Raw genomic sequence first — 25,620 nt, 5'->3', positions numbered from 1 at the left:
AAAAAGAACTCAGTCTTATTAGTAATCAGAGAAATGCAAATAAAGCTATAGGAAGAAGCCACCACCCAGCTTGACAAAAATCACAAAGCCTGACAACTTGAGTGTTGGTGAGCACATGACCATGGTAGAGAGATTGGGGCAGCTCCCCAAGGCCTTCTGTGTGCTCTTTTCTGAGCATCAGTGAAATCGAGCTTGAAGCTTGTCTTTAATAATATTCCCAGGGGCCCATGAAGGATGTTGACAGACCAGCCTCCTTTCAAGTGCAATCATTTGAGTGTTTGCCACACCCCCCACCCCCCCACAGGCTGTGCTGACCTGTGGCCCACCTCCTTCTAGATACAATTCTGTTGATCAGGAAATGGCATACTGAGAACTCTTGTATATTTGACCGGGACAAGCACTTTGGAAACAAAGCTGGCAGTGTTTGGTAGAGCTGAAGATGCATACTCCCGTGATCCAGGAAAGTGACTCCTGGCCACCCTAGAAAAACTCACGGACCCTTGATCCACTACAAAAAGGTTCCTGGCAGAACTGTCATTCATAGTTGCTGAAAACTGGGAACACGTCCAGCTTCATCAATAAATAGTGAAATCAGGGGCGCCCGGGTGGCCCAGTCAGTTGAGCATCCAACTTCGGCTCAGGTCACGGTCTCGCGGTTCATGAGTTCGAGCCCCGGATCAGTTTCACTGCTGTCAGCCAGAGCCTGCTTCGGATCCTCTATCCCACACACTCTGCCTCTCCCCCACTCTCTCTCTTTCTCTGCTCCTCCCCTGCTCACTCACCCTCGCTAACATTTAAAAGCAAATGGTGAAATTAATAGCTAAACCTCTCTACATCTTGAGTACAACACGATGCGATATAGCGATGAAGGTAAATGAACTGTAGCCACACCCAAAAACATGGATGAAATCTCACAACTATAATGTGGAACAGAAGAGGCAAGACGTAAGAAAACGGTAGTTTTTTGGGGGCGCCTGGGTGGCTCAGTTGGTTAAGCGTCTGACTTGGGCTCAGGTCATCATCTCCCAGTTCGTGAGTTCGAGCCCCGCGTTGGGCTCTCTGCTGACAGCTCAGAGCCTGGAGCCTGCTTTGGATTCTGTGTCTGTCTCTTTCTCTGCCCCTCCCCTGCTCACACCCTGTCTCTCTCTCTCAAAAATGAATAAACATTTTTTAAAAATTAAAAAAAAAATAAAAGGGTAGTTTTTGGTATGACTCATTAACATAAAGTTTAAAAACAGGCAAAACTACTATATTCTGGAGGATGCACACCCCCATGTGCATAAGTAACAGAAGAATAAAGAAAAGGAAATTATCACAAAAGCCAGAATGGCAGCTGCCTTTGGGGGACGGTGAGGTTGTGGTTGGTAAAGGATAAGTGGGGGCTGCTGCGTGCTGGTAAGTTTCCACCATGTGGTCTCAGCGGCCACCGCACCAGTGTTTATTTCATAATTATTTGTGATATTGAACATTTGTGTTGTATACACTTTTCGGTCTGCCGGTTAGCTCACCCAGCAATAAAAGTGAAAGAAACAAACCCGCTCTCGCTCTGTCATCCAACAATGGAACTCACTGAGCCTTTTTACATAAATAAAATTATGGGTAAAGGATGAAGAAAAAAAAAATGCTTTCCAAGGGCAGGGGAAAAAGTTGTCAGGAAACAGCACAGCTGTTAAAGATATTAAAATTGCTGATAAGGAGGTTGAGATGAACGGTGAATAAAACGGTTCCATCAAGCACAGCTCAAGATTGCAGCAGCTTCCAAACTCACTGGCGTCTTGGGGCGGTGGTATTTAAACAAGAGGGCAGGTCTCCGACTTGCCCTAAAGGCATGATTTTTATTCGGCACTAACGATCAGACTGTACTTTGCCGAGATATTCTCCCGTAGGGTACAGGTTCAATTAACCTAGTCATGGAGATTTGGGTCGGCATTACAGATAGACGAGGATTTTTTTTCAAAAATCATTTGAGGGGGCGCCTGGGTGGCTCAGTCTGTTGAGCATGTGACTCTTGATTTTGGCTCAGGTCACGATCTCATGATTCAGGAGATTGAGCCCCGTGCCAGGCTCTGTGCTGGCAGGTGTGGGGACTGCCCGGGATTCTCTCACTCTGTCGCTCACTGCCCCTCCCCAACTCGCATGCGTGCCCCCTCTCTCTCTTTCTCAAAATAAATAAATGAACATTTAAAAAAAATTACTTGAAAGTGAAGAATTTCTTGAAGAGTGCCATTTTGGCACAGTTAAAGAAAGCTAGTGTGACACTTTGAGACAGCTCTACTTCCGGGTGTGACTAATTTGCTAAAAAGCTCCTAAGTACCGCAAAATGGAAGCTGGTTTTCACAAGAGACGCATGTGGTTGGTGTTGGCTGGTGATTAAATTTCAATGCAACTGGCTCAAAAATGTATCAGGCAACATTCAATGGAAAACAAGTTCCCTTTCTTCTACAAAGTCTCTTCGCAGATCAAGTGGCAACAGGAAACATCATCTTTGGCTTCACTGAGCAGTCAGTTCCCCTGGAATCCAACAATCCATGGGGGAAAACGTGTCACCAAGCCAGATGTCAAGAGGATCACACGAACGAGAGGAAACAGCTTGAGGGAGAAACTCCTTTCTTTTAGCCCCACCCTCTCCTCCCCTAAAACAGGTCACTTCCTAGTATTTGTTCGTGCGTTGCAGACCAGAAAAATCTGGACCGTACAATGTGACTGGTAGTCTCTGAATGTCACAAAAATATGATTTTATTTGGTTACGAGTGATACAATTTTTAATTTGTTCTACTTTTGCTGTCAATGAGAAAAACTAGTCGGCTCATCTCTTGAGATACAAAATCCTAAAAGAGAAATAAGAAACTAAACTCAGGCAGCTCTAAATTGCAGACCTTGCTTTTTACACCAACCCTTGGACAGATGGAAGGAGACACAGATACACCCAGGGCGGGGGGGGGGGGGCACCCTTTGACCTCTGATCCATAACATAGTGTCACCAATCATTTATTCTTTTGGTCTGATTCCCAGTATTCCTCTGCTAAATGCATTCAGCACATGGACATTATTTCAATAGCAAAGGAAGTTCTCCCTTGACAGCCAAATTCATAGAACCGTATCTGCAAAAGATCCCAGATCAAAATTTCTATTTTGCTCTTTTCTTTTTTTCCTTCTTTCTTTCCCTTCCTTCCCCACCCCCTTCCTCTTCCCTTCCTTCCCTTAATACAAGACTAGAGGAGAAAAGCATGATTAAAAAACAACTATCAACGTCAATATCCTGGCAAGGATATCATACTGTAGTTTTGCAAGATGTTACCACTGGGGGAAACTAGGTCAAGGACACATGGGATCTCTTTGTACTATTTATGTATAGTACGTGTGTGTGTGTGTGTGTGTGTGTGTGTGTGTGTGTATATGTGTATATATATATATACACACACACACATATATACACACACACACACACACACGAATATTGAAAGAGAATTCATATGCCATACCATTCACCTGTTGAAAGCATACAATTCATTGGTTTTTATATATTCAGAATTGTGGGCCCAGCAGCACAATCAATTACTGGGACGTTTTCATCACCCCCAAAAGAAACCCCATAGCTATTGATAGTCACGTCCCCATCCTCCTGGCCCTACCACTAAGGTGGCCACTCATCTACTCGGAGCGATAGATTTGCCTATCCACAACATTTCACACAAATGGGATCACTTAACACGTGGTCCTTTGTGTCTGGCTTCTGTCATTTAACACAGTGTTTTCAAGGGTCACCCACATGATAGCAAGTGTCAGCTACTTTATTCCTTTTTATTGCTGAATAATATCCTATTGGACAGAAACAGCACATTTTGTGTATCCATCGCATGGATGGACATGTGGGTTGTTTACGGTCTTTAGCTATTATGAATAATGCTCTTATAAACATTCATCTAGAAGTGTTTGCACAGATATGTTTTAATTTGTGTATTATTTCTTACAGCTGCAGGTGAATCTATAATCATCGCAAAATCAAAAGTTTTTTTAATGTTTATTTATTTTGAGAGAGAGAGCACACATGAACAGAGGAGGGGCAGAGAGAGAGGGAGAGAATCCCAAGCAGGCTCTGTGCTGCCAGCAGGGCTCGAACCCACGAACTGTGAGATCATGACCGGAGTCAAAAATCAAGAGTCAGAAGCTCAACTGAATGAGTCACCCAGGCGCCCCTCAAAATAAAAAGTTTAATTAAGAAACCCAGGAACGGGGGCGCCTGGGTGGCTCAGCTGGTTAAACATCCAACTTCAGCTCAGGTCCTCATCTCACAGTTCCTGAGTTTGAGCCCCACGTCGGGCTCTGTGCTGACAGCTGGGAGCTCGGAGCCTGCTCCGGATTCTGTGTCTCCCTCTCTCTCTGCCCTTCCCCTGCTCGTGCTCTCTTTCTCTCTCAGAAATAATAAATGAATAAACTTAAAACACACACACACACACACACACACACACACACACACACACACACACACACACACCTAGGAACAACGGGGCACCTGGCTCAGTCAGCTAAGCGACCAACTTTGGCCCAGGTCGTGATCTCGCGGTTTGAGCTTGATCTCCCTCTGTGCACAGCTCAGAGCCTGGAGCCTGCTTCGGATTCTGTGTCTCCCTCTCTCTCTCTCTCTCTCTGCCCCTTCCCTGCTCACGCTCTGTCTCTCGGTCTCTCAAAAGTAAACAAAACACACATAAAATTATTAGCAACTCTACTTAAACAATGAATTTTTCACAAGGCTTTTACCCCCTTTCAAAGAGTTTAAGTCAAAAGTAACACTGTGTATTTTTCAATGCCCCACTCTCCTCTCTTCTAAACTTCAGTTTCTCCCACCACCCGGGCACACGCTAGAATATGTTCTCTAAAGTCAGTGTGAATATTTAGCACGTGGCCAGTGGACGCCCATGAACAGGGAAGGGTGAGAAATGGGCAGGAAGCTTTAGCGTATCTAGAATTGCAGTGCAGCAGAGGTTTTCCGCATCTCAGAGGGACCAACGTGCCTGAGCTGCAGGTGACAATTTCAGCATAGCTTTGGGCCGCTCAGGGCAACACTGGGCCGTGAGCAGGTCTACTCGGCCCGGTGCGCCCCCCTTCCGCTGCTACCTCGTCCCTGACTTCCCACTAGCACAGCCCCTTGTCAATTTCAAATGGCACTTGTGATCGCCACCATCGCAAAGCTGGCGCAGTGGTTACCGTTCTCCTGAAACATTATTTTATTTTTGAGAGAGACAGAGGCAGAGCATGAGCAGGGGAGGGGCAGAGAGAGAGAGGGAGACACAGAATCGGAAGCAGGCTCCAGGCTCCGAGCTGTCGGCACAGAGCCCCACACCGGGCTCGAACCCACAGACCGCGAGATCGTGACCTGAGCTGAAGTTGGCCGCTTTACCCGACTGAGCCACCCAGGCGCCCCAACTCTCAAGACGGTTTTAAGAAGATACAAGAGGGCTATCATAAGGTCTTCCCCTCCAAGCGATAGCTTCCCAGACTACCAGATCTCACTCTTATCTCTTGGGGGCAAATGGCGTGTAGTTTGATGCCTTCCTCTTGGCTTCACAGCTGAACACAAGGAGGTCGGAACCAAAGGCCATACTGTCCCTTCACACGCCGGGTTACTGTTTCAGAGCAGATGAGTACACCCTGCTTAAGCTCCCTCTGCTTTTCCCCTCAAGTATGCAATTCCTTTGCCAAAAAATATTCACGGGAAAGTCGAACTGGATTATTTATAGTTTGAATTTCTGATTGAAAGTGGGGGAAAAGCCACTAAAATATAGCTTCCCGTGGCCATAGTCAAATACAGATAAGAAAAGTAGAGGGCACAGAACCATATTCTATAGGAAACATGTCAGGTATATAATCTCATGCTTCATTTCGGCAACTGAGAAGATAGTTGTTTGCCCATTTGACTGATGAGGAAACCGAGGAGACCAAATTAATTTCTAAATAGCTTATTAGCAAGCGAGTCTAGGCCTCTGGGATGCCAGAGTGCCTGGCTTCTTCGCTACATTGAATGACTTTGGGCAAGTTGCTTATCTGAGTCTAGAGTCCTTGCTTATCCAACGGCGACGATAATTCTGATCTCGCAGACTTATTGTAATGAGTACGAGAGATAATCAAACACGTGCCCAGAGGACACCATGTCACTCGGACATTCCTTCCTCTCCTCCGTCCTTCTACCTCCTTGTGCTCACTTCGATCATCTCCTCCCCATTCAGAGTCATAGTAAATACAGGGAGTTAAGAGCGTTCAGATGGCCAGGGGGAGAAGGCAGGTCCCTGGGTCCCTAGGGAGCCAGCGGGGTTGGAGAAGTCACGTTTGCGAAAGTGTGGAGGAGGGCAGGGACAGCTTCCTTTTAGAGAAGTTATGGCTTCTGAGACGGAAGAGAATTGAAAATGAGCAGATAATGCTGGAACCATTTGGGGAAAGCTCTTTTGGAGCAGAAGATATTTACATGATCTTAATCTCCTCACAGATTATTCATTAATTACGAAAGGGAATTGAAAGCTAATATTTACAATGGAGATATCTGGTGCACTTCATCAAAACCAAACAGACCATCAGCAATGATGGAATCAACTAATATTCTGTGCCTCCTGGTAGATGCCCTGAGGACACAGCATCGCTTAGTACTTGGATACTATTTACACACGAAGGCATCGTGGGAGCCAAATCATGAAAACATCCAAATGAGGCACAGTCTACAAAACAAATGACCCAGGTTCTATAAAATGTCAGTGTCAAAACGGATGAAGGGCCAAGGGACTGTTCCAGATCAAAGGATAGTGAAGACATGTCAACTAAATGCAAATATATAATCCTAGGGAGCTCAAGGGCATTACTGGGACCAGCTAGAGAAATCCTGGACTCTATGAGATAATCACATGCATCAGTGTTAGATTTCCTGAACATGGCCAACGTATCATGTCAGATCACAGCCCTGCTCTTAGGAGACACATGTTTTAGTATTTAGGAGTGCAAAGTCATCATATCTGTAACTCACTCACAAGTGGTTCAACAACAACGACGAAAATAAAACGTGTATGTGTATGTGTGTGTATCTATAAAAAAAGATCAAGCAAACATAGCAAACTACTAACTAGTAAACTCAGGTGAAGGGTTTGCAATGTTTCTTGTACTATTCCTGCCCCTATTCTGTGCCTATTAAGAAATAAATACAAATACCTCAGGGGAATAAAGTAGGTGGCCTTTTTTTTTTTTTTTTTAATGAGCAGATAACAGTTTGATGATTCCTTAAAAAGTTAGTAATAGAATTGCCACATGACCCAGCAGTTTCACTCCTAAAAGAATGTATGTACCCAAGAGAAATGAGACTATCGATCTATACAATCTGTACATGAATGTTCATAGCAGCATTATTCACAATAGCCAAAATGTAGACACAACCCGAAAATCCATCAACAGATACACAGATAAACAAATTGTGCTATATCCATACCAATCCATATCCAAATTGTGCATATATCCATAGAATTGGGCGCCTGGGTGGCTCAGTCGGTTAAGCGTCCGACTCTCGATTTTGGCTCAGGTCACAATCTCACTGTTCGTGAAATCAAGCCCCATGTCGTCGCGCTCTGCCCTGTCAGCTTGGGATTCTCTGTCTCCCTCTCTTTCTGCCCCTCCTCCGCCCACACACAAGCACATACTCTCTCTCAAAATAAACAAACTTTCAAAAAAGGGAGAATACTGGGGTGACCGGGTAGCTTAGTCGGTTAAGTGCTCGACGTCAGCTCAGGTCACGATCTCACAATTGGTGAGTTTGAGCCCCGGGTCAGGCCCTGTGCTCACAGCTCAGAGCCTGGGACCTGCTTCGGATTCATTGTCTTCCTCTCTCTGCCCCTCCCCTGCTCGTGCGCTCTCTCTCTCTCTCTCTCTCTCTCTCAAAAGCAAACATTAAAAAAAATTTTTTTTCTAAAAAGAGGGATTATTATTCACCCATAAAAAGGATAAAATTCTGACAAATGCTATAACGTGGCTGAACCTTGAGGACATTATGTTAAGTGATGGAAGCCAGTCACAAAAGGGCAAATACTGTACGATTCCACTTCCATGAGTTACCTAGACTAGTCAGATTCATAGAGACAGAGTAGAATGGTGGTCGCAAGTGTCTGGGGGCAGGAGAAATGGGGATTGACTACTAATGGGTACAGCGCTTCCTTTTACGGTGGTGAAAATGTTTTGGAACTCGACAGAGGAGGTGGTTGCACATCGATGTGAATGTAGTAAATGTCACTGAACATGGTTCACTTTAAGGTGATTGATTTTACGTTACACAGATTTTTACCTCCATAAAAAAGAGAAGAGCAGAAGAGAAAGGGGGAATTTGATATTATGACTTGAGCCACAGAGTAGGAGTAAGAAGAGGCCACATCTGCAGCCAACACTCACACCCAGGAATCTGATGACTGGGATGGAAATGGCATGTCCAATATGAACTACTGACTGGTTCTGAAATGTGACAACCAAGATGGAGAATTGTAATTTACCCGAATTCCATAGTCTGTTCACAGACTTCCAGTGCAGTAAGAATTCATCATATGCTGGGTCAGTGTCTACCATATTTATTAATTGTTTTTCACTTTTTAAAACTTATTTTTGATTTTAATTTACATCCAAATTGGTTAGCATATAGTGCAACAATGGTTTCAGGAGTGGATTCCTTAGTGCCCCTTACCCACTTAGCCCATCTCCCCTCCGACAACCCCTCCCCTAACCCTCTGCTTGTTCTCCATATTTAAGAGTCTCTTCTGTTTTGTCCCCCTCCCTGTTTTTATATCATTTTCGCTTCCCTTCCCTTATGTTCATCTATTCTGTGTCTTAAAGTCCTCATATGAGTGAAGTCATAGGGTATTTGTCTTTCTCTAATTTCACTTAGCATAATACCCTCCAGTTCCAACCACGCAGTTGCCATGTCTGCCATATTTAAAACTTGCTTCAACTAAAGCAGCACCAGCAGGATTTCGTAGGCAATACTCTGATCCCAGGGGCCAAGATTTTAGAGGAGAAACCTCTCCCCCTCACAGACCCCTGGGTGGGCAAGTGAAATGTCTATATAGCTACAGCAGGCTGGAAGAGTCTCTGGTTTCTGCCCGGCTGGGACTGCACAGTATTAAAAGCTGTTAGCCCTTTTTCTCTCTAGAAATCATAGCTGCTTTCACTCACATAAAGCTGGCACAGAAAAAGTGACCCAATGAGAGGTGTATGACCTCACATGTTATCCTTAACAAGAGTAACTGCATTTTCAGTTAGAACCTTGAGGGGAACATGAACTTTTTTTAAAAAAGGTCTTAAAAATTCTATCACAAAAGACAAAGCAATTCACATTCAATGTAAAAACTTTAGAAAAGACAGACGGGGGTGGGGGAAAAGTCCCCTGGAGAAGCCACTGCTATAATTTTGGTGTACTTCTTGTCAGCCTGAGAAGGCAGGAGTTAACGGTAAGGAATGATTCATTAATGGTGGCGCTTTGAACATCTTTAGAAACTTCCTTGGTGAGACACTGAAGTAAGTGTGATGTGTCCTATTACGGCCACTAGTAAGGATGATCCTAACCCTGAAGGTAATTTTTCCTGTCCTGCACTTAAGATAGGTGTCCTGAGAATCCAGTCATGAGAGAATCATGAACAAGTACAACAATCAGGAGAATGACCCACTGCCCTCTTCCTTACAAAGGTTTATTCCAAAATTTTTGTCAATGTTCAGTTTTGAGAGACAGAGCACTAGCGGGGGAGGGGCAGAGAGAGAGAGGCAGACACAGCATCCGAAGCAGGCTCCAGGCTCTGAGCCATCAGCACAGAGCCTGATGCGGGGCTCGAACTCGTGAACTGTGGGATCATGACCTGAGCCGAAGTCGGACACCTAACCGACTGAGCCACCCAAGTGCCCTGAAACATTTAGTCTAAGAGAGAGTTACTGAGGTGGGGGTGGGTGGGAGTGAAACAGACAAAGGGGAGTAGGAGGTATAAACCTCCACTTATGAATATTGTAATAATGCTGTATGGCGACAGGCGGTTGACTAAACTTCTCATGGTGGGCAGAGCAGAACACAGAATTGCTGAATCGCTTATTTTCGTGCACCAGAAACGAATATAATGTTGAATGTCAACTGTAATTCAACTAAAATTTACAAATATATATTAAACGTTTTTTAAAAAAGAAGAGAGAGAATTACAAGGAAGAGAGTCGAAACAGATTTGCAGGCCAGTCCTTGTTGCCAGGTGGGCAGAGCCAAACAAAAGCAAGGATGCTTCCAGCACGGTTTAGTGTTTGGCTGAGAAAACGCGTCAAAATTAGCTTGGGCCCTTATTTCCCTGGTCGCCTCCCCCAGAGGCGCAACTCACCCATCCAGACTTCTCCGAACTGCCCAGCACCGAGCCTTTTCACCAACTTGATGGACTCCCGTGGGATCTCCCAGGCGTCTTTGTCCCATGGCTTTTGCGGTTTGGGACTAATACACGCCTTCTCCAATCTTCTGCACAAGCCATCTGACTGCTCTGATTTGAAAGAACACAAATTCAAAGAGGTCATGCAACGTCCCACTTTGTATTTCACCGACATCTAAGAAGAAATTTCGACTGCCGGCGCGATCGCTTTCGGCCTGACGTAGTCTAGGACCTAAAATGTCGTGCGGGTATCTTTTGTGTCCTCATGACTTTTGAAATTCTTACGTGAAAGACCATTTGAAACGTGCCTTGACTTTATCGATTAGTACGGTTTGCAAACCTCCAGTGTATGTTGCCTCAGAGTGGGTTGCAGAAATAAACAGTACCCACGGCCGCCCACCACAACTGACTTCAATCACACAGGGAATGAACCCGGAGGCCGCCCTTGGGTTTGGCTTAACAGGGCTGAGAACCGGCACTGGAGACAGAGGACCACTGACTTGCCACTTCTAAATATTTTCTTGTCATTGTCCTTTGTTTTCCTTCACCCAGCATGCGCATTACCTTATTACCTTTACCACATATACACATGCGTCTACAAAGACACGTATCCGTGAATCTGCATTCCAATTCCAAATATTTAAACATGTGTTGTAAAAATATGCACCACGTGGAAAAAAATATTCATTTTGCTCTTCACCCTTCTGGGACATTAACTGTGAAACGGCATGGACTAGGTGGGAAGGGCCAGGATGATTATTCACTAGGATCAAATCTGACTTTAAATGCGGATTTGATTATAGATGAATTTAGAATCAATTATACAGTATGATCCTCCAACTTCTTCCAAGAGATATACGATGGAGAAGAATTTTAGTATAAAAAAGTGTCTGAAACCCTGCATCTCATAATCATCTGTTTTGCCTTGTCGGCTTTTACTTACTTTGGTAATGCTTAATCATGTCACTGATACAAGGGAAAGTGATTCGTGGAGAGATGTAATAACCCCCATTGTCCAGACTTCTAATTTTGTAGTGCTTAATAACATCACCATGCACAGGGTCATAATCTCTGACAGAAAGAGAGAAGCTTCCTGTGAGGGAAAAACACAAGTAAAGATTATGCTTATATTTTAGAAGATCTGCCTTATGCAACACTATAGTACGCATTTTGCCATAAAATATGCAAAATGTAAATTAAGTATGGATGGAGTGCATAATTTCTAAAGTCCTATAAACAAGTCCGCTTGACACATGAGGCTAGTATTTTGTTTGCTATGAAACCTACCAACATGCCCTTTTCCTTCCTCGCAATAGGTTTTTATGATTTCGCTGAATTGAGAAGTTACTTTGATTTTCTTTCTCTGAAGATTTCAAGATTTACTCTAAATAATAATGGAAGAGGCCCAGCAAACATAAAGTGTGGTAAGAAATGGCCATAATTGGGCTGCTTCCTATGTTACTTTTAGTAGTAAAACTAATCATTTGAGTCATTTGTTACCAAACTATAAAACTTTCACTACCAGAACATAATATATCTTTCTTTAAAAAAAAAAAAAAAAGAATTCCAGACTAGTTTCTAAGAATGATCTGTTTAGTAGTGATTTATCAGAGGATTTAAACCACTTCCTACCTTTTAACGTTTCACTTTCTCTGATAAGAAAAGCCCCAGCACTGTTCCCGGGCGCAAGAAGCTGCCTTTCGGCGTCTTTCCTGGTTATGTCCTTGAAAAACCACCTGAGAAGACATTGTGACATTTCATGGGTATTATGCTCCAGGGAAGGAAAAAGAAGCAATCGGGGGGGGGGGGGGGGGGGGGGGGGGCGCGGGGGGCGGGGGCTGGGTGACTCAGTGGGTTAAGCATCTGACTCTCGATTTCAGCTCAGGTCACGGTCTTGCGAATTTGTGAGTTCAAGCCCCGCATCGGGCTCCTTGCGCTGACCGTGGGGAGCCTGGTTGGAATTCCCTGTCTCTCTCTCTCTCTCTCTCTCTCTCTCTCTCTCTGCCCCTCCTGCACATGCTCTCTCTCTCACAATAAAGTTAAAAACTTAAAAAAAAAGAAAAAGATAAGGAATAAACATGACGGCCAATGTAACAAACAAATCACCCAAGATGACAACGTGTAAAGGACTCACTCTTCCGTTTCCAAGGTGTTGACTTTGGCCACGTAGTTGCTGGGGATGAAACCTTCTCTCTTCGTTGAAAGGGATTTAGCTTTCCACCATTCTCCATGTCTGGAATGGAAACAGACATCGAGAAGTGTTCGTGTCCAATGAGTCAAGAACTGCAATTGTCTTAAGGTGTTTGTTTTGGGGGGCGAGGGAGAGTGAGAGGATCCCTGGAACCCCAGAATCCAGTGGGAAATTCACTCATTTTGCTGAAACACAAATACGTTTAGAGATGAAGGCAGGGGCAAACAGTCTCGCAACTGGGTCACCGTGCTCAGTGCTGTGCAAACAAGAGTTGGTAGAAAGGGCTCCCATCGGGCAGAAGCAACATTTGCGGCTTCCACCCGGGACATCTAAGAAATGCTTTAGGACCCTTACAGAGCGGGAGTCAAGGGACTAATGAACCATAGTTCCTAGGTTATAAACTCCTTTGTTAAAATATGGAAACGTTAATTTCCATAGACAGATGCCGTGGAAAGAAAGAAATAGAAAACCATAAAATAGGGGCGCCCGGGTGGCTCAGTTCATTGAGCGTCTGACTTCGTTCGACTCAGGTCATGATCTTGCCGTGCGTGGGTTCGAGCCCCGCGTCGGGCTCCGCACTGGCAGTGTGGAGCCTGCTCGAGATTCTTTCTCTTTCCCTTTCTCTGCCCCTCCACCTCCTCCTTTTCTCTCTCAAAATAAGATACATATTCTCTCTCAAAAATATATATATTCAGGGCACCTGGGTGGCTCAGTGGGTTAAGCATCCGACTTCGGCTCAGGTCACGATCCCACAGTACGTGGGTTCCAGCCCCACACTGGGCTCTCTGCTGACAGCTCGGAGCCCGGAGCTGCTTTGGATTCTGTGTCTCCCTCTCTCTCTGCCCCTCCCCTGCTTGCACTCTGTCTCTCTCAAAAATAAATAAACATTAAAAAAAAAAAAAAAAAAAAGGAAAGGAAAACCATAAAATAAATGATTCCAAGCAGGCAGCCTCGTCCCCATGTTCTTGGCCTCCACACAGAGGCAAGGAGGAGGCTGGGGCCAGGGAAGGAGGCAGAATGGATGGGTCCCCACGAGCCTCGAGCCTCAACTATGATCGGCTTCCAATTCCCGCACGCAGTCGGGCTCCATGTCCACAAGACATGAACGACAACCACAGTGACACCGCACTGCTGCCTGTGGTACGCCCGTGCCGTATTTACACGCACGTTAATTCTCACATCACCCCCAAGACCGAGGTGCTGCCATTCCCATTTCATAAGTCAAGAAACCAAGAGCTGAAGCGGCCTGTCGAGATCACAGAGTCGTCACGAGGCAGAGCCGGGACTGCAACCAGTAAGTGACAGCTGCTCTTAACCACTTAGCCCCTTGTACTTACTACGGGGTCTCCCTCCTCCAACGTGGTTGGTGGGCCAAGGGGACAACGTATGCCAGATCAGCGGGAAATACCTAGGAAATCCGTATCCTCAGTTCCGAGCCCCTGGGGTCTGAGTCACGGGTCTGTGAGTCAGCACAGAGAGGTCAAGGACATGATGATGCCTAAGTGTCTTCCCACGAGGGCTACAACTGCCGAGCAGGGGCGTTTCCAAAACGCTGCTTCAACACAGCGTCCTTAGAACTCAAACCAAGCTGGACCCATAAACCCAGTCTGGATTTGGGCAACATCACTAAACAAACATAGCATTAGAATAACGTGCCAATTCCACGCAGACCCAAACTTGTTAAGGTGACACAGATGGATAAAGAAAGAAACCAGCGTCTGGATTCAAAGGGACACCTGGAGGCTGTTCACAGCCACACATAAGAGGAAAGCTCCTGTGGCCTTCCTCCTTCCATTCCCAAAGCCCTGCTGGCGAGCAAGGAGGCGGGAAGCCAAATGAGGGGTCGGGCCTCGGTGGCCTAAGGGACAGCAGGCACAGCGTGCGGGGGCGTACTCACTCCTCCAGGACTTTCATCTTCTCTCCTTTCTTGAACGACAGGTCGTCTGGATGGATGCCATCGTAGGGGTACAAGGCTACCACAATGTCTCCTTGCTCCTCTGGATCTACAACCGAAGACCGGGAAGGAAGACATTCAAGAATGAATCAGTGGAAACGTTCTAGTAAGTCCCTGTCAGACACAAAGGAGTCCTGCCCAGGGGGACGCACAGCCCACATGGCCTACGGTAAGCAACGTGTTATATGCACCGGATACATTATCGGTCATCGCCAATTGTATAGGCCCGCGACTATAATTAATTCCAACTCTGTACTTAAGAAGTTATTCAGCCGCGTTCATGGCGGCATGACGCACAAAAACTAAAAGGAGTTAACAATCCAAACGTTCAGTGACAAACGAATGGATAAACAAAATGTGGTGAGTGCGTACCACAGAATATTACTCAGCCTTAAAACGGAGGACAATTCTGGGGCGCCCGCGTGGCTCAGGTGGTTGTGTCTGACTCCTGATTTCAGCTCAGGTCACGATCTCAAGGTTCGTGAGTTTGAGCCCCGCGTCGGGTTCTGTGCTGACAGTGTGGGGCCTGCTTGGGATTCCCTCTCTCCTCCCCTCTCTCTCTCTCTGGCCCTCCTCCCCCTCCCCCACTCTCTCCCTCAAAATGAAACGTTTTTTTTTAATGGAAGAAAATTCTGACACAAGCTACAGCATGGATGAACCCTGAAGACGTCATGAGAAGTGAAAGAAGTCAGACACGAAAGGACAAACACTTTACGATCCCATTTATTTGAGGTACCTAGAGTAGTCAGATTCAGAGGGACAGAAAGTAGAATGGGGGCTGTTGGGGGCAGAGGGGAGTAGGGGAAGGGAGCTAGTGTGTAATCTGGACAGAGTTCCAGTTTGGGGAGACGAAGAAGTTCTGGACACGGATGGAGGTGACGGCTGCACAATAACACAAACGTACTTATTTCCACTAAAAACTGTACGCTTAAAAATGGCCACCGTGAGGGGCACCTGGGTGGCTCAGTCGGTTAAGCGTCCGACTTCGGCTCAGGTCACGATCTCGCGGTCCGTGAGTTTGAGCCCCGCGTCGGGCTCTGGGCTGATGGCTCAGAGCCTGGAGCCTGCTTCCGATTCTGTGTCTCCCTCTCTCTCTGCCCCTCCCCCGTTCACGCTCTGTCTCTCTCTCTCTCAAAAATAAATAAAAAACGTTAAAAAAAAATTTTGAAAAAAAATGGCCACCGTGATAACTTTTATGTTGCGTGTGTTTTTCTACACAGAAACCTAAAAACACTCAAGCTGACTACCTTGCAGAGCCTGCAACGGTGAAGAAAAGAAGCCATGTTGCTATGAAGACATACCTTTGGTTTGAAACCTCTGTCCTGGTAAAAGCTGAGATTCTGGAACCTAGGAGAGAACATTTGTTAGGAAGAGGATTTTGACGTTTAGCTTTTCTTTCTCCCGCGTTCACGTTGTACGTTCTCTCGTTTTTCTGACGGTAGCACGTGAGGTTTAGGACTTGCAATTTAGCAAGGCGGAGGGCAGAGGAGAACAGAGAGAAAAACTTCTGCATAGCTGCGTCCTGACATACACAGCTCGGTGGAAGGACTCTCCCCTCACAGTCTCTCCAATTCCCCACAGACTCTCTATCACGGTCACTTGCCTGCGATGGCAGGAAGCGACCAGGGCTCGAAGCAGGGGCTGCTAGATGCTAACCCGATCATCATTCTCCCTCTTATTTGGTAACAGGACCCTAATACTGTGTGTGATGGCAATTTGCCCAGCCAAGTGGCTATGCTTCTGACTCTCTGACATTCTATGCAGATGGGGGGGGGGGGGGGGGGAGGAAGGAGGTCTGTAAGCAAACTGGTTGCAGGGGTGCTTTGGGCCGGCTCCCCCTCTCCCTTGCGCTCTTTCTGCCTAGAAACAGGTGGAGGCTTGGAAATCAGACACCAGGGAGAGCAGAGCAGAAGATGATGGGGCGGGGGTGGGGGTAGGTAGCCGGGGTCCCTGCTGGCTTTGTGGGATTGCCACTCTGGCCAGGACTGCTGATCTCTGCGTTTCCCAGACTTGTGTAGAAAACTGGTCAGGGGTCTGTCCCTAGGAGCTGAGAACCGGTCCTAACAGATCCAGGCTTCCTAAGGCTGACCCTGGTTCTGTCATGGGGACGGCTGGCATCTTTTGTTATTTCTGCTGGGGGGTGAATTATCAGGGTCTGTGGGACAAAAGCCACCTCAATTACTTTTTAAATCAAATCCCTTTTCCTCTCAGTGACCACGGAGAGGATGGTAAGACCTCCGGGGCCCCTTTTAAGGAAAGTACTGTCGGAGGCCTAGACCCGCAAATCATGCAACTTTTCTCTTTGATTAAAGTGACTTAATGGAATGGGACTGAAACGGCGTGCACTGAAATTTAAATTTCTGACGAAAGCTAGCCCATAAAATCTCCAATTAGGAGGCTGGGGGTGGGCTGTAGAGGAGAGAGAACACACTAGATTTTCTGGTAGCAGAAAATCATGGGTCCATACTATCCTTGAAGACTTATTTTAAGAAGTTCTAGACTGATTTTTTAATCACTGGATTTGCATAATTACGACGCATGATCAATTATAAATGACGTAGAGGAAATAATTAGAAGATGAGAGACTAAATCACTTTGAAAGCAGCAAGCTGATTTTCAAGTATCAATGAGTCCTTAATTTACAAAGGTTTCAGTAGCCTTTTCATAAGAGCAAAACACATATACGGTGCAGTCGCCTTAACTCTTTCTCTTTAAAGGGTCTCTTCCTCGGGGTGTTGTTGAATTCCATCACTTCTGCCTGTCCCATCACGGCTCCTCTGTCATCAAAACAAGGCGTGCATTTTTGGCACATCTGGCTGCAGCTGGGAGTGTTATCTACGGCCATGGGATAAGGCCAAGCTAACAGCCTTGTGAGACAAAGGCATCTGTGACCACAGAAGGCACAGACTAAAATGCAGAATCCACGACAGAGGTGCAAGGTTGCAACCATTTTTTTACTACTTCTGCTTTCCAACTCAACGTTTCACCTGCTTTACATTAAGTAAGAGGAAACACGGTAAGTTCATACTATTTGCCTTTGTGCTTTCTGAATAAAGGGCATCTTCGATCATCAGTTCAGGAGAAAACTTGGGTTTAAAGCGTGAAAAATGCATTGCATGTGATACCAGAAAAAGCCAGATTCTTTCTGAGATCTTCCCCCCCACCCCCATTTTCTCCATCTTTTTTTTTAATTTTTTTTACTTTTTAAAATTTACATCCAAATTAGTTAGCATATAATGTCTCTGAGATCTTTTAAGTCTAATAAGAAAACTACTTGTGACTCCCAATTCTCCAAATCGTTTTATTTCCTATTAATCATGTTTATATAATACGATTCTACATCTATGCCTGTTTATGTAATATTTTTAAATATAGTTACATGTATTTATAATGATGAAATTATTAAAGCCATATCCTTATACACTTTGAGTTTCTATATAAGCGTAACGTTCACTTCTCTGTCTAGAATCATGTGCGGTAATTAATAGTGATAATATATTCACTCTTTATCTCCATTTATTTTTACGGAGGCCAACAGTGACGTCTCAATTTCAACAGTGGCAGGAGATTTTGACATACGTAACAATATGTAACTTTGCCTTGGCAACAATAACAGACTTCTGTAATGCCAAGGCGTTATATTTAAAACAGGTCAGACTACAGCCGCTTTGGAAGTTGTTAATAAAGGCATTGGGGCTAATAAACTGCTTCCAGCTTAAACGCTTAGAAATTCCATTATATAGACAGATAGATCAACAGGTATAGGAATCTCTATGTATATCTACAGACCTATCTACCTACCTATACATATCTATATGTAGATGGAAAGGACAGTAGGCCTGAAATAAAGTTCATTTGAAGCACTAACTACCCAAAGCTCTGTTCCTCCTTTCCATCAAGTCAGATAGAGTATTAGGTCCTCCTTTGCCCAGCATTTCCCAATGGCATCGAATAGCATGTCACTCATAAAAGATATCCGTGCAAGGTCAGGGGGCAGAATTAGTTGTGTGTGTTTTTTTTTAATCTCTTAATTCTCTACAAAAAGTCCTGACGGCTTCAGAATCGGTACCGTTTGGAATTAACTGAAGAATGACAAAATGTGGGATAAAACAGGACACACCGAAGGGCCTATTCACACTTCTTTTAGCTTCTGGCTTGCATCCAGAATTTCCTTCTGCTTCCAGACCCCTGCACTAATCTCACTATCTACCCTAAGTCATACAGGTCCAGATAGATAGGCAGATGCATCGTTATGTATAAAGAGCTGGTCTTTGCACCAGTTTCGTGAAAAGTGATTTTCTTTTCACAGGAGAAGGTGACCAACGGCCCCTTTTTTTCGGACAGGAAGGAGCCTGGTTATCGCTAAAATGTTTACAAACTCTTTAAAGGATTAAGTTACAAGGCATATCGAATGTTGTTGGGGGCCCAAGTAACGGATTTGATTTTCTGCACGCACAGGTTACAGATTCGGTGTTTAAATTACGCAGCCATGCTTTGATCCTGCTGTGGGAACGCTCCCCTGAGACTATCTACTTACTGGCCTTTGCTGTTTATTGGACGTTGGATCTCTCACATAAATAGTTCGGTCAGTATTACGTACTGGTTGAGGCTTCAAATCTACTCCATCGCCATTCAGATTGTCTTTCCTTTTTGATTTTATACATCCCATATTTCCTGTTGGAATATAAAAGCAATGACAGGGTTTTACCATTCTAGAACTGGCGTTAAGCTCCCAAACATCTCCATTGACAGAGGCTAGAAAGAGTATATTTTTATGCTTTATTATAGATAACGAACTCAAACGTGCTTCACATACCCATTTGCTGGTTCATTCATTCATTCAACAGCTACTGCTCGGGCAGAAATTTTACGTCAGCCAGACATCATTCCCGCTCTAGAGACGCTCGTATTCTTGTGGCGGGGATGTGTGAATCAAAGCTACAGTACAACGGGACGAGTCCATGAGAGAGGATGCAACTAACTAGGACCTAGGGAAGGGCACCTAACTCAGGCAGGTGGAGACAGAGTTAGTCAGCAGGAAATGTCCTGAAGGAAATGCTCCATGAGTCAGAATGGGAGCCACACGGCAAAGTCAGTAAAGGGATTCCAGGAAGAAAGAACTTCAATGCAAACTACTGACCCTGAGACAACATGGCCCCTTTGGGGAACTAGTTCATCTCACCCCTTCGGGGAAGAGGTTCAGGCTGATCCCTTCAGAAAACTAGTTCTACAATGAGAAAGCTTTTCACCAAGGAGCAGGTAGGGAAGGCCATCGGGCTGGGATGGAAAGGGAGGCACACCTTGGGTGCAACGTCGGGGAGTTGTTGGGCTTACTCTGTCATTTCACAAGGACACAACGTGCAAGGCAAAGTCAGGGGCTTGAGGCCTCAAAGGCAAGCATGAAGAAGACCCAGAAGGCAGAGAACCTGGCGGCAACTGAATGTGGCCTCGGGCCTGGGAAAATGGCGGGGGGCCTTCGCCAAGACCGGAAATGCAAGAGGAGAGATGATGCCCGGAGGAACATCCAAATGATCAGATCCAGTAGGCTTCCCAGGAAGATAGGTGAGTGTGGAAACCAGGCGAGATGGCGGAGCTGGAGGCATGAATGATGGTATCAGCCACACATGACTACTTTGGAGGAAGAACCACAGGCAGAAGGGGTTGTGCCTGACCAGAGCACGAGGACATAACCATGCTTCCGAATGCTGAACTCTTCTACTCGTTTATCTGGTTAATACTGGGATGTATAGAGCACCACACAAAGCACTCTGGGGACTGAAGAGAGGATTCTGAAAACTATAATCAGATACGCATTCTGCCTACAGCATAGCCTCATGGTCCGATCTATACATTAAAAACCATCTGTTATGAGCTCTGTCAGAAGGCCCCATAGGGCAGTGGGTCCCAAACCTACACGAACACCAGGGTCATCAAACTCAAGAGACCAGATTCCCGGGACACGTTCCAGGAAATTCCACTGGGGCCAGTGGAGGAGGGTACCCAGCGGGGGAGGGGGGGTGCATCTGTGGAATTTGGAAGCACTGCCATTTTGGGGACCACTGCCTACAACAGCAGAGGAGGGGGAGATGATTCAGAGCTTGGGGGAGAGGTGCTGGGAATCAGGAAATAACTCCCAGAAGAAGAACTGTTCCAAGAAGTCCCAAGATCTCTGGATTATCACCCACAGGGCACGTGGCCACCGCTGATCTCTGCACCTTGTCCCGCAGGCTCCCAGTTGGCCCGCACCCCTCAACTTGTTTATCATCGCACTAGTGAGATATGAAGCCTCTAAAGGCTCAGTCACACCTCTTTCTGAAACTAGCAAGCACAGTTCCCAAAATAAAGGGGAAGCAAGTATTTCTTTGATTCAAAACAGCACCCCCCCTTTTTTTTATATGCTCAAGTTTCTGAAATGGAGGAGGGTTTTGAAGTGGATCTGTAAATGAGCGAGATGGGTTTTAGGGTAAACAGGCAAGTTCTTTTTTCACCAGTCTCAACCCCCACCCCCTCCAAAATGCTGTTTTCACTGATCGTCCGTTAAAACGAGGGAATGTGGTCCTGGAGAAGGCCTCTCAGCACCCACCGCCGAGCACACGGGCAACACCAAGGGGAGGCCCTGGAGGGTCCCCCCAACCCCCCCCGCCCAGCTCCCCCTCGCAGAGACCGCACCCCTCCCCAACCCTCCGGGCTGCAGGTGCTCCTGAGACCCGGCTGGCTGCCCCATTCCAGCAGGTGCTCTGTATCTTGGTGTCTGTTTCTCCCTCTGTGTGTGTCTCTCTCCCACCGTCTCCAGAGCTAACCCCAATGTTACCTGCCCAGCCTGGTCGTCACTAAGGACCCTATTGAAAAGATCCCCTATCACCCATTCCACTGCTCAGGCTTTACAATCTTCTCTTTTCTAATTGTGACCGACATCCCATTACATATTGATTAACTTGTGGTCAGCACCCGCCAGACTCGAGGCTGCTGGGGAAACTCCCAGCCTGTTTCTTCCCGGCAGTATTCCCAGCGGCTACGCAGTGCCTGTGCGGGGCAGGTGCTCAGGGAACACGCCCCTGAGAATGACCGGGTGGGGCGGCTCTGGCTGTGTACACGCTCATCATCCCGACCCTCTTGCAAAAGGTGAACAAGAGAAAGGAGAGGAAACCCACCTCCGTCGGTTTCAGAGGCAGATATCTCTAGAACGGACTTGTAGTTTGCAAGAAATACAGACGTTAGAGGAACGAAATGATCAGACAAGTCCACAGTCCAACTCCATGTCTGGACACACTGAAGAGTGCACAGGGTAGGGGGGTGGGGACGAGACGGTTACACATTAAAAGACTAGAGACACATAACGGGTGAACCTTGCGTGGATCCCGGATGGGGGTGGGGACAGAGGAGGACACAGGGTGGGATAACCGGGGAAATCTGAATGTGTCTGAACGTGATGTTAGGGAACTGCTAGGTTTCGTGGCTGATGAGATAATAGCTCTCTGATCGTGCGGCATGAGGCCGAGTCTTAGGAGACGTATACAGGTGTGCAGGGGAGGGTGGCTCATGGTGTCACAAGTTACAAGGCTTTGCCCAGTACAAAGACAAGGGGGGGCGGGGAGGCAAATACGGCAAAACGTTCAAAAATCAGAGAACCCAGGTGAGGACGTTTTCATTTTTTTTTTCCTGTGGCTTTGTTAGATTCAAAATTAAAAGTCAGAGGAGGGGGAGAAAATAAGAGGATGTTATGAACAACTTTATGAAAAAGAAGTCATACAAAATGTTAGAAACCCCGGCAGAGAGAGAGAGAGAGAGAGAGAGAGAGAGAGAGAGAGAGAGAGAGAGACTCAGCGGGAACAAGGAGAGAGAAGACAGCTGGTGTGGAGTGGGGGCGTCTGGGAGCCAGACCTCTCCGGGGTCTGGACAAAGAGGCGATGACGACTGTCCACGGGCAGTGGCCCCACGAAGGAAGAGGGAAGGATGGAAACAGAAAGCAGGTGGATGTGTAAACGGTGGCAACGGTTCACAGATGATCATCTCTTTATGTTCATTTCATAATTTCTCCTCCCCCCCGTCACCATGGATAACTGATAACACACAAGGGCTGTTGATGACAACAATTACGACATTGCTCCCCGTGGGGTTACTGTCCTCGGTGGCTCAGGCTGAGCTGGCCTCTGCCGACGGTCCACCCGACAGGGAGTTCTAGTTCATCACCGTCCAGCGAGAAAGCTCAGAGAGCTGCTTGTGGTGACATGGGGATGAACTCAGACCTGGTCCTGCCAATTCCTCGTGCTGTGGGAAGGTTCCCGAAAAGTAGAAAATCCAACGTACCCCCAACAAAAACTAAGGTGGTTACACGTTTGCAAGCGATAGGAGCTACACTCTACCATGATGCACACTTCAGCATTTATTTCATTTATTTTTATCTGAGAGAGGCAGAACGGGGGGGCGGGGGGGGGAGGAGAGAGAGAGAGAGAATGAGATTGAGAATCACAAGCAGTCTCTGCGCTCAGTGTGGAGCCCGACGCAGGGCTGGGTCCCACAACCCTGGGATCATGACCGGAGCTAAAAGCAAATGTCAGGTGCTCAACCGACTGAGCCACCCAGGCGCCCCCACACTCTAGAATTTTTTTTTAAATATTTATAATTTTTTGAGCATCCCATGGACTCCCTGAAGAAACCCTATGACGCAGGTATTACTGACCCCACTTTACAGAAGAGCACACTGAGGCCCAGAGAGGCGGTTATGACCAGTCCAAAGCCACGGCACTGCTGAACCCTAGCGCTGGGCCTTGCACACAGGCTTAGCTGAAAGTCCAGACGATGGTGGTTTTGAAACTTGTGTCCTACCTACTTCGGTAATGATGCCGAAGGAAGAGAGACCATTTTTACAGCCTGCTTCTCTTGCAGAAGGACTTGAAATGCTTTTCCCAAAACAGACAACGAGGAGTTTAATAAAACGAAAGCAGAAGAGCTGAGCCGAGGAAAAGAGGAAAATGGGGATGTGGTGACATGGCGGGCACCAGATTTGCTATCGCAGGTTTCCTGGCAGGAAGAACAGGGGTGCAGGGCGAGTGACGGCATTTCACGAAGGCAAGAGGAAGTAGGGCGGGCCCGTCACAGGAGGGCAAGCGTCATTCTGGAGTTACCAGACATGTGTATGTGGGAAGGGAGGAGCAGCGAAGAATATGCAATTACCTACTTTGTGCCCAGCATTGCCCCGATGAGGAAAGCAAAGCCCAGAGGTGAACCTGTGCGAGGTTATCAAAGGTCTTAGGTACAAACGGAATTTGGTCCATCGGCTTCGAAGCCACACTTCTTGACCCACCCAAGGCTTTGCTGCCTCCCCATACTGTGAGTTTCATCTCTGAATTAGTGAGCTTAGAAACACAAGAAAAAGGAAGCCCCAACGACATAGGGAGAATAATCCCCGCCCCCCCCCCCAAAGTGACCTTCAACATTTAATAAAAAAGAAGGGGGAGAGCCTGGGTGGCTCAGTCCGTTAAGCACGGCTCAGGTCATGACCTCACAGTTCACGAGTGGAAGCCCCCCATTGGGCTCTGCGGTGACAGCACAGAGCCTGCTTTGGGATTCTCTCTCTCTCTCTCTCTCTCTCTCTCTCTCTCTCTCTCTCTCTCTCCTGCTCGTGCTCTCTAGCTCTCAAAAATAGACAAACGTTAAAAAAAAAAACAAAAAAAACCCCAAACAGTGATCTTGAGCTTCCAAAGTAGGCTGGGTTTGGTTCAAGGGTCATTCCCAGGAATTTATCCCTAAATAACGTCTTCCATGCCTCGTGCTTACATTCCAGAACCAGCTATTTAACTCAAGCCTTGCTTTGTCTGCCCAAATAGAAGCCTTCTTGACACCCTTTGATTGTTTTCCTTCTTAGTGTGCTTTCAAGAATGAGACTCCGGAGATGTTTTTAGAGAGGCAAGGTCGATGGAGGGGCTCCAACAACCTATCAGAGAGAAAGTGTCTCAGTGGTAGCCTCAGGACAATGGAGGAGGAGAAAGCTCCAGAACTAAACTCCATAATCAACTCCATGAGTTCCTACTTAAGTAGTTTTCTTTTGCCAACGTTCCTAAATTCCTTTCGAGAAAGATAGAATTGAAAAAGATGTAGCCAGACTCTCTTAGACAACTAAGATTTCTCTCCTCTGTAGGCCATGGTAATCATTTTCAAATGTTCTCGGTACTTTCCCCTCGATGAAATCGCCCAGAAAACCATACTGACACAGTTAGTAAGCTGGTAACCAGGGCCACCCGGGTCCAGACCCTGGTTTCGACCAGCCTCGAATACGAGGTCCTGAAGGTTGAGGGGCAATTAAGTCAATGTCGTTTTGGTATTGGGTAGTCCTGGCTCCTAGGTTTCCTCTGGGTTCCGTAAATCTAAGCAAATCCTTGACAACGCGGGTCACAGGACTGCTCTATGGTGTGGGTGTCACCTCTGGTCTGTGACTAAAGGTGGGATCCGCGTAGAAGGGAGCGGGGTGCTTTACAAGAAGTACCTCTTGAGTTATAAAATGTGACTGAGAGCCTGAAGGAGCATTAGAAAGAGTAAGAATGGGGTAGAACCCCCATTCTAAATAAAAGGGGGCCACGCCCACCCACTTTTATTATTAAGGGCCAATTGGGAAAGGGGGGTGGGGCGGGAAGTTGCTTTAAGTACATTTAGTAGTTGTAGGTCTACACCCCCAGATCCAACCTGGGGGAGACTGTACATCTGACAGAGGGTCTGTCTCTCTTTTTGCTTACAGGATGAGGCACAACGGAAGGCTATCTGGAGGCTCCCCTCACTCAGAAGCCTTTTGAAGGGACAGGGGCTCTGGGAGATCCTGCTGTGATCCGTTCGCTCTGGAGGGGCTGTTCGGGTTAACACTCCACACAGTCAGCAGTGCCCATCATATGGCAGCAGACACACAAAGGACGTGGAGAGAACCCGTGGCTTTTTTCCCTCCCCAAGTAGCACAACAGAAACCCTGTACCTACGTAGGTACCACCTAAGAAGGGAGGAGGAGAAACCCGAAGAGCGAAACTCCCATCTTAAAGAGGTGGCGACATGATGGAAAGAAGACTAAGCTGGGAAAACTT

At 46.5% G+C, this 25,620-nt stretch overlaps 1 protein-coding gene across 4 annotated transcripts in view; it reads right to left on the bottom strand.

Moving 5' to 3' along the window:
* The window catches only part of LYN (LYN proto-oncogene, Src family tyrosine kinase), a 122,558-nt gene that overhangs the window by 48,216 nt on the left and 48,722 nt on the right, over nucleotides 1-25,620 (bottom strand). For 2 of the 4 annotated variants that reach the window (XM_078441754.2, XM_078441755.2), the window contains exons 2-8: nucleotides 19,092-19,228; nucleotides 15,856-15,901; nucleotides 14,498-14,603; nucleotides 12,544-12,642; nucleotides 12,042-12,145; nucleotides 11,353-11,502; nucleotides 10,368-10,520 (exon numbers count right to left, since the gene is read on the bottom strand). In XM_078441754.2, coding sequence (XP_078297880.1) covers nucleotides 10,368-10,520; nucleotides 11,353-11,502; nucleotides 12,042-12,145; nucleotides 12,544-12,642; nucleotides 14,498-14,603; nucleotides 15,856-15,901; nucleotides 19,092-19,223 — 790 coding nt within the window. In that variant the 5' untranslated portion in view covers nucleotides 19,224-19,228. The remainder of the gene's footprint in view (nucleotides 1-10,367; nucleotides 10,521-11,352; nucleotides 11,503-12,041; nucleotides 12,146-12,543; nucleotides 12,643-14,497; nucleotides 14,604-15,855; nucleotides 15,902-19,091; nucleotides 19,229-25,620) is intronic. The other 2 variants (XM_078441756.2, XM_078441757.2) reach the window with 1 other exon arrangement.

This window comes from Panthera onca, chromosome F2 (assembly GCF_046562875.1).
Source record: "Panthera onca isolate mPanOnc1 chromosome F2, mPanOnc1 haplotype 2, whole genome shotgun sequence".
Classification (NCBI taxonomy): domain Eukaryota; kingdom Metazoa; phylum Chordata; class Mammalia; order Carnivora; family Felidae; genus Panthera; species Panthera onca.
Note: the sequence above shows the minus strand (reverse complement) of the source record. Positions and strands in the feature narration are given on the sequence as shown.